We start from the raw sequence: 9,703 nt of genomic DNA on the forward strand, positions 1-9,703 counted from the left end.
AGAGAGAAAAAACCTTAGTTGCTTCTCTCCGAGGGTAAACTCTGTCTGACACACTGACCAAACATGCTGATGTCGAACATGTGCTGCTTGGATACCTCCATAGAGATACAACTCAGCAGTGTTCTATGATACTAAATAAGATAAGGGAGTGATGTGTTGATCTGTATAATTTAGTGCTTTTGTCCTTTTCACCAAGATTTAAACTTTTATTTTACAATAGGTAAAATAGAAAAAGGATCTTTGTTTTTCAATTTGAGATTGAACCATTTTGCATACAATTAATAAGTGCAATTTCCAGGTGTGTTACAATCTTTCTGTCTAGATCAGGGATCTCAAAATTACGTACCATGGGTCATTTTCAGCCTCTGACATGATATTCTGCAGCCCTCCATTTGTAGGTTTTTATGAATGCAGGCACAGCAAATAACTTTTTTTCAACATCAGATGGTTAAGGAACAAGTTAATCACCTCAAATGTTATCACATACACTGTATACATATACACATACATACATATATATATATATAGCTTTGATTATATTGTTAAGTTGGAACAGATAGATCAAATAAATTTTGGTTAAAATGGCCCAAACCACCCAAAGATCCATAAATTATTAAACAACAAAATATGACATCAGATTTATCCGGTCCCAGTCTACACTAGTATTGACCTCTGGATCTGCCTGTTTGTTGAGTTTAAGACCCCTGTTTCAGATAGTCTCACCCTCACTGATCGCCAGGATAGGGTTTTGAATTGGCCTTGCACTCAAAAGGATTAACAGAACTCCCAAAATAGCCTTTTAATTATTAGAGAATAACCTTCAGACTTGTTTTCTAACTGGACACTTGCCCTTGTAACGCACACTCAAACATTGCTCCATCTTCGTCTCACTTCCTCTCAGTGAACTCATCACTGCAGCCTTGTGCCGCATAGTTTTGGCATAGGAAACCTTTCCTTGGATAAGACCCCAAATAAATCATATATTCCACTGAGAAATCTGTTCAAATCTGTACGAGTGTGCCGGGGCTATACCAGTGAATCTGACTAATATTTGTTCAGTCCTCCAGGAAAAAAAACCTTGGGTGGCCGTATTGACAGTTATGCAAGTTGAAAGCCTGAGATATCACTTTTTAGGTGATGTTTAAATTGAATTACTACAACAAACATTTAAATTGTTCACCACCTTTATTCTAAATAGACACATACTCTAGGTTGTTTTTATAATAAATGTAATAAAAGCTATTTACCAGAATCAGAAACTTTTTATGAACTCATTTATACAACCAGATGCAGAGAGTTCACTGGATCATTGCATACCGCTATAATAATAGGAATGTGTTTGCAGTTGGGCGCAAACCATATAATTCAGATGCACTCAGACTAAACTTTGCATGTCAAGGTTCCAAAAATATAGAGCACTGTCACCCATGTCTGATATTCTTTAACCAAAAGCAACCTATTTAGGCAAATAAACCCGATTTTGCTTTAAATTATATAAGAATAGAAATTGTGCTAATGCAGTTTTCCCAAATCTCCCAAAATCTCTAAGAAGACAACGTTAAGAACGCCATCAGAACATCTGGAATTTTCTTTGTAATAAAGTAGTGTTACATTTTATGGTATGAATAGGGTTTTTTTTTTTTTTAATCTGACTTGTCTTTTGTTTCTTGGATGAGATCATGAGGATACTTTGTCAGGCTGAAAGCATTTCAAGTTCTTCCTAGCCAGCATTTAAGGAGCATAAAAGCAGCAATTGTGCTTCTGAAAAAAATAAAATATTTGGACGATGTAGGTGTCAGTGGCAGACAGAAAACCAGCCACTTATTTTAGATGCATCTGTGGGACTACAACTATTCGCTCTTTTTCGACTTTAAATCAGTCATATTTCCATGTTACTCCATCAAAAAGGTACAAATACTAATTTTATATCAATGAGTACTTGGTTTTGAACAATTTCTGTACTAAAATAATGAAGACAATCAAGTAGCTATTGACTTAAATGTATTGAGATGAGTCACCTTTTTTAAAGTTAAAATATCTTTTTTGGAAGTGACTGCTGCCTTGTTTCACAAAATCGAAATAAATGATCCAATTGAATCGTTTTTATGATATTTTTTTTTCATTTAAAAAACAGTATTCCTATCTCACCCTTTTTTGCATGTACAGCTGCAGACTGTTTTTCTTCGCAGAGCCCCACCACCCAAAAACAACACCTACACCAGGGATCCATGAGCAAGATTAATGTTTACAGAGTGAAAAGAGAAACTCGGTTTCTTTCAGGCAGACGAGGACAGAAGTTTCCTCACTATTATCAAGAGACTGAAGAACAAAGAGCCGGCGCTCCAACGTGGTCACTGCCGTCACAGTGTTGGTGAGGTCGTCTTTTATACTTTATAATCTTATCTCGCTATGGCTGCGTGAGCATGTTATTCCACATATTTTTAAACGCCACTACAGTAGGAAAAGTACAAACGCTTACATTTATGACACAAGATTCATAAACAAATGAAAGCCAGCTGTTCTCTTGGTCGTCTCTCAAATCTTCAGAGCTCTTCATGAGAAATGGGCTAGATTTGAATCCCAAATCACCCTGGAACAAAATTGATTCTCACTAACAAATTAAAAATGTAAAAAAAAAAATTGGGATGGAAAAAGTCTTTCGTAAGATGTTCAAGTTATTGCTCAATACCAGCGTCTAATAATTCAGGGCACTCCAGGCACTTTCCACATGATGACGTTACACGTCGCAAACCCCAGCGTCTTTTTATAAGCTTTTTTCACGAGTGAACGAAATTTCGAGGGATTAGAGGACACCTCGGATCACACAAAACATGAATATTATCAAAATCTAAACGACACACGATGCTTTCACCCTACAACTGAGGAAATCTCTGTAGCTCGTATTAAACTTACGAGTAATCAATACATTTCACTAGTTTTCATTTCGTACTTAGAACAGCTATTTATTTGGTAATCCATGTTATTTACGTGAATGTTTATATTGCATTGTACAGTAACAAGTAACAAAATCAGCATTATCGTCACATTTAGTCCGGACACATTCCGTTAGGGTGAAAGTTTTCAGAACAGGAAGTGACGGACGGATGCTTGGAAAATGATCCGATTGACAAAGGTGTTCTTTTCGTTAGCATAAATGTTGACGTTTTCAATCGCTCAGTTAAAGTTCTGTTTACTAAATTAAAACGTTTTTGAAAAGTAATTTGAGTTTGACGTCATCCATCAGGCGGACCGAAATAGTACTTACACTACAATACAATACAACAGACCAAACTCCAAAAAAAAAAAAAAACAGTTTGAAAAAAATTATATAGAGATTGTGTCTCACTCATTCTCACAAGATTACAGGTTTTTAAAAACAGAAAACATTGCAATCAATAGAACAGAAATAAAGTATTTTAAAAAATATTTTGTGATGCCAAATAACTTATGTAGGTGGACAGTACTAGCCTCTGGAACAGGAATAGAGAACCACGTCTATAAATGCATTTTATTGTGCAGAGTAATTTCTATCGTGTTTAATAAGTGTGTTTATTTCTGAAATAAACGAAGCAACGTCCCAGTGGTCCTTTACTGTTATTGCAGTTTCTTTAAACAAATAAATCACTTGCTTGTGAGAACTAGGAGAAAGTTGTTGGAGCCAAAAATCCAAGCATCTACAGAGCAGCATCAATGTGATCAACAAAAAGGCTAAAAACAAGTTAAATTCATGTGAAATCCCAACTACTTATTTTATATGATCATCTTTAGATCACCCTTTTATATTTGGAGCCGTATGATCGCCGATAAGGGGCAGATCAAAACAGGCCACTACATTCAGGCTAGCATTTAAGTTGATTTAAAACAAATGTAAATGGGATTTTTAGATGAATTAGGGGCAAACAAAGGGTTTTCTGAGGTTTTGTATTATTGTGGTCATTTAAAACAGAGATAGTCTACAATAAAAAGTAGGATTAACATATGCAACATCTTCTGATATCTTTGAGATCTTCTATCTACAGTCAAAACAAATTCAAGAAGTGCTACATACCTGCAGGTCAAAGAATTTACTGTATCTCCTGTAGATAACATGTGAAGTGGAGTCAGAGTAGGAGACGTTGATAAGATACACCTAGAAAGACAAGACCAAACACATTAGGGACAAAGTCACTTTGTCAAACAAACCACAGCAGCACTGCAGCTCTATTAAGCCTAAGTGCATTCCCCTCAGTCTTAACTTTAGAAGGCCATTAAAAGGTCAAACAAACTCATTTAAGGTTGGTGCGTTTGTCAGCCATCGGGGGTTAATGGTCGGCCCAATGGATTTCAAGTCATTACAAGCAGTTTTAAAATACGCTGCTTCCGTTTATAGATGGGCATGAAAGCATTCCACTAATTCATTTGTTGTGAAAGACATATTACAAGGTATTTTCTGGAAAAGAAACGAGTATTTCCATTTCGTTAACAATGTATTACACTAGAGAAGAAAGGGAAAAATCTACGCAACAAAACAAAATCCGATAGAGTTTCCCCCAGTTAAAAAAAATAACAATAAATGTGCAACAAAACAACTTTTCTCGGAAACAGATGGCTGCATAAAAACGCTGTTCTATTCAGACACATGGGGCTGATTGTTTACAGAGGAACTGTTCCCACATGTGCTGGTGATGCAGGAGGAAGAGTAAGTAGTTAAAGACTTGTGGGTGTAAACATTAATTGCAGAAAACTGCGTTTGCGATGACAGATGGCAGGAAAAGGTTATCTCTTTAATTATGTTAATAAAATTACTCTTAACCTAAATTACAAGGAAGAGAAATATAATCAAAATCCCCATAAACACTATCTCAGCTTTTAATCGCGAGGAAACCTGTTTATTGTTTGTGTGTAACATTTTTGCCTTGATGAAGTAGACTTCTACTTGATAACAACTAGATTTGCATGATCTATCTAGGCTGATACCAATAATTCAATAGACCATTGAGTAAGTTAATTATAGGCTAAAATTGTACCCGGCGGCAGGATGTGAACAGTCACTAGTTATTGGGAAATATGCTCACAAGAACAGAGACCGTGGTTAGGTTTGTGCCCTGCCTGAAGAAGAACGCCGGTGACTGATTTCTTAGTCACGAGTGAGTCGTTTTAAGGTGGGAAACTAAAAAATCTGATAGTATGTGGTCACTGAAGCCAATGGAAAACCAGCTGGTTGTTCAAATCAAATTCCAATTAGTTCCTTGGCGGAAAAATGCACTTTTTGAGTGCTTTACTTGTTTATTGTATTAAGGTTTAATGCAGTGATTACCAACGACTGTGCCATGAAAATGGGTGTTGTGGAAAATTGTCTGTTTTCCGACTGTATCAGACACCGGCACATATGCAAACACTGGCTAAAAGTGGCAAGTCTTGATACCAAAGATTTTGTAAACACTGCAATTGATAGCGATGCAACAGCGTGGATAAGTTTGGCGCATGTGGTCTACACAGAAATACTGCTGCCCATGCATATTTTGACTCATTTATGCTCAAGAAGCAGAGTATATTTGATTATAACTTGCCCTTGTTTATGCTCAATCATCACTTTGAAAGTTATTTGGACAAAAACGAGAGATCTAGTTTATATTGATGTAAAAATGATTGAGAACAGAGAATGTTTATGTATTTTATATTTTTTCTAACATAAAATATGTGCCATGACTAAAAAGTGACTAACAATGTGGTGAGTAGGTCACTCTTAATGCAACAATACTTTTGTTTGCCAACAATAATATCTTCACATCGTCACTTCTTCATGTTAATTTAGAATTCCCAAAAATGACTGTTTAGTCATCAACATCATTGTTGAGTCACAACATTTGTTGGAAACTCCACGTTAGTTGTTACCTTAACATATACTTGAAGGGCAATTGAAGGGTGGAAAAACACTGGTTAAGCAAACACTTACTCGGCCATTGTTGGGACTTGTGACTAAAACGCTGCATGACTGCTGTCTCTTACTGGAACTGACAGTGGGGTTTGCATAACAATGAAATCCCATTCCAAAAAAGAAAGAGGATCTGTGACTAAGCATAAAGATACTTGTACTAGTGAACTGGGAATACATTTCATTTATTCAACGGTCTCCTTACATCATTGTGTGTAAACACGGATTAGCAGCCAGGTTCAAGTGCACAGCAACCCCTGGAAGGAAGTTTAACTTGCTCAGAGGGGACTAAAGACAAAGGGTTGCTTCTTTCCTCTGGCAGACCGGATAAGCATTTCCAGTTGCTTAGCTCATAGATAATGAGATTTAATTCTTTTTTTTCCCCCTCCTCTCCTTTTCTCTTGGGGACTTCCCTAACCTCCGGCCCCAGATCCCCGGGGATTATCCGTGCCCTCCGGCTAGAGACTCCCCTCAGCTGGAGACGGATCATGCAATTGATCCCAACTCTCAGGTTAATTAATCCAATTTTACCTGATGGACTAATTGATTTTTTTTGCAGCCCAGCTGAGAAGAGTCTCGTGGCACTTCACATTGTCAAGTCAGGGGATTTATAACGCTAACCACTACATTTTACCAAAAAACACATGCATACATGTGACCAAAGACTCCAACATAAAGATATAAAATGAAAAATAGCTTTGATATGATAAAAAACCAAGTTAGAAGGTTATTTGATTGTACATAATTTCATTTTATATACATATTTTCAATGTAAATTGATAAATAAAAGTGTTTTTTTAAGTGGTAACAATGTTGTCAACTAGATTATGAGCAAAAACATTTAATTTGGAGCCAGAAAACATTCATAGATGAGGCTTAACTTTCTTATCAGTATTATAATTTGACTTAGATGTTGCAAGGGCCATTTAAAGTGGGCCGCTTGTGCCATCCCGGGCCACACTTTGCCCATGTATGTATTATTTAGTTGCCTAAACTTGTATGTACTTTTAACTGTGTACTGTTTTGTTGTTTAAGCGCCTTGTGACCTTGTCTGTGAAAGGCGCTTTACAAATAAAACTTACTAACAACAGCTTTAATTACTGACTTGTACTTGTATGTGGATGGAAGGACAGATGTTGGACTGCAATGTGTCAACATGCTGAACTTATGTTCATCCTTCCTTTTCCAAAAGGTTTCCATTTGTGGCAGGTGCATCATCCTGCTGAGGATGGCCAAGGCCACGGTCATCATGAAATACCATTTCCATTAACAGGATGGTATGAAACTAGAAACACGGTTTCACTTGTGACCTTTCCTCTAATTTTTAAGGAAGATATTTGGACAAAATAAGTCATAGGTATATTGACATTTGCAGGGATTTTCTGATATTCTGAAATTCACATAATAACCATAAGATACACAATGAAGTCCTGAAAAAATAAACACATTTTAAAGGTAAGTCTAGCTTAGAAGTTTATCAATCAATCACAAATAATAATGGATTTATTCAACGGTGGCATTATTCTGTAGGCGTTTTATGGACACTGGTTCTGTTATTCATGCATTTGGTGTTGTACATTATTTCAAAATATAATAGTCATTTAATTTCAATAGAACTTACATTGTTGGAGCTAAAGGCCTCTGGAAACAAATGTCACATTTGTAGTCAAATATCTGATACTGTTGCAGGAACATATCCCTTGTCTTATTTATATACTTGCTTGAAAACTTGCTTGCTGTGACTGAGTCACAGCAAGTGGCCTGAACAAACATACAAACATCTTCCATTTGGGAAAAAAATATGTCAAATTGACTGTAGTGGTGTGTGGATTTTCTCTTACATGTGTCTCAAGATGGCTTTCAAAGCAAAGTTTGAGTTCAAAGGGACCACTTCAATCTTGGAGGCGAACAAACATCTTTTAGTACATTTGGAATGTGTTTTATGGCTGCAGCCATGACATTCTGTTCTCTATCAAAAGAGAGAGTTCTGAAGAATCCAACTGTTTTTTTTGTTTTTCGTGGAGTGTAGAGAAAAATAACCGAGACCACCATAAACCACTCTCTGGATAAAAACAACTAGCTCTCTCCACAGTTGTTTTTTTTGTTTTGAGAATGTTTTTAATTATTTCAGAGTGTTGGTATTGTTCACACGAAGTAGGGATGTAAATTAGGTAGAGAATGGCACAGCTTTGAGGTCGTGACTTCAGCTGTTGCTGTTGAACACACGAATGAAAAGTTGAGGGGGTTCAAGCTTCTGCTTAGGACTTGAACCGGTGACCTTCTTTGGATGTTTCCCAAGCAGGATGTGTGTGTCCAGGGTTCTGTGTGCTATAAGACCTTAAAACACCACACAGTCACAGAATACATTGGCATTCGATAATAAGTATGTTTACATCAACAATTTAGGAAGAGTATTAAAAAAAAAACATGGATTTTTGTTTTTGTAATTAAATGCAATACGTCTCACATCTAGGTTGATTTATTGGATTCAAAGCCTAAAAAGTAACCCAAAAATGATTAAGGCTGGAATTAAAACTGTTATTTTCGCAATATAAACATATTTTAAAATGCATTAATTTAAATTGCCTTAATCTATAGTTTATTAGGTAAGAACTATGAAGAAATTTTTAAGTATTTTAGTGCATAATGAACTGATAGGTCAATACAACAAAACAAAGTAGGACATTTAGCAGAGCAACTATCAAACCAAGACAAAAAGACACTTGAAACCTAGAATAAATACGAGTCCAAACTCACATAGTGTTTGGAGGGATTCCTCCTCTTCTGAACATCCACAACGTTCACGTCCAGCACCGTTCGGAGCTGCATCTTCACAGATTTCCTTCCGTTTTAAATGCTACCCATGGACACTACATCAATTAAATAGACTTTTAAAAAAAAGTGATCCAAGTGTTTAAAAGTGACAGAAACTCTTTTTTTCCCCCAGGAGCATCCATGCAGCGACCGAGCGCTTCTGAACTCCTTGTAAAACATGACAACGCAATAAAAGTGGACTTCTTCTCCTCCCACAGGAGGGCTGGACCATGTGCACGACGGCGGCTCCAAAAGTCGCCAAAAGTAACACGATTGTGGCGATTAAATGTACTTCGAGTTCATGCAAACCTTTTTCAACTCGAACATTTATGGTTTAATATAATTGTTGCACAAGAATAGTTGATTGTTTCTTCTTTTAAATGGACCAGCGCCTCTTTCCAAAACATACGTATGTGCTGCCACCTGGTGGTTGGAGCTCCTTCACGTGGAGACTTGATGAACTATTATAAACTTAAACCTGTTGTATATAACGTCCTCAGGTACATTAAAATAACAATTTAACTCATACTTACTTACTTACTTAAATTTTTTGACTTCAATTTTAATTTTGTCTAAGTACATGAATCCCTACATTACACCTACTTGTTTCTTTCTTCAAATATTATATTGACTTGCCCTGAACTTTTAACTAAAACAGTTCGTATCGCAACAATTATAATAATAAAAAAGAGTAAGTAAAGTTGTTATTATTATAATGAGATAGGTTTACGTCACGAGCATGCGCAGTGAAGGCGAAGTGCGTCCTGCCGGAGGAGATTCAGGAAACCGATACAGCCAATCAGGTGAATCAAGTTCCACAATGCAAATACGGCAAGATCTGTTTCTCCAAAATAAAACGAATACGTTGAGTTGTCGGAGTTTTAAAACGGATGGCTTTCGCCAATTGAAATAGCGTGTCCGGAAAAGGTTTTTTAAAGTCGTCACAGAATAAAGGCGTATGTGTCCATTATACAG

At 36.4% G+C, this 9,703-nt stretch overlaps 1 protein-coding gene across 2 annotated transcripts in view; it reads right to left on the reverse strand.

Annotated features, from left to right (window-relative positions):
• LOC148069557 (SH3 and PX domain-containing protein 2A-like) overlaps positions 1 to 8,868 on the reverse strand; it is a 53,090-nt gene extending 44,222 nt beyond the window's left edge. For both annotated transcript variants that reach the window (XM_087802266.1, XM_087802265.1), the window contains exons 1-2: positions 8,672 to 8,868; positions 4,049 to 4,129 (exon numbers count right to left, since the gene is read on the reverse strand). In XM_087802266.1, the coding sequence (XP_087658392.1) occupies positions 4,049 to 4,129; positions 8,672 to 8,743 (153 nt within the window). In that variant the 5' untranslated portion in view covers positions 8,744 to 8,868. The remainder of the gene's footprint in view (positions 1 to 4,048; positions 4,130 to 8,671) is intronic.
• Positions 8,869 to 9,703: the final 835 nt, after the last annotated feature.

This window comes from Callionymus lyra, chromosome 11 (assembly GCF_982586985.1).
Source record: "Callionymus lyra chromosome 11, fCalLyr1.hap1.1, whole genome shotgun sequence".
Taxonomy (NCBI): Eukaryota; Metazoa; Chordata; class Actinopteri; order Syngnathiformes; family Callionymidae; genus Callionymus; species Callionymus lyra.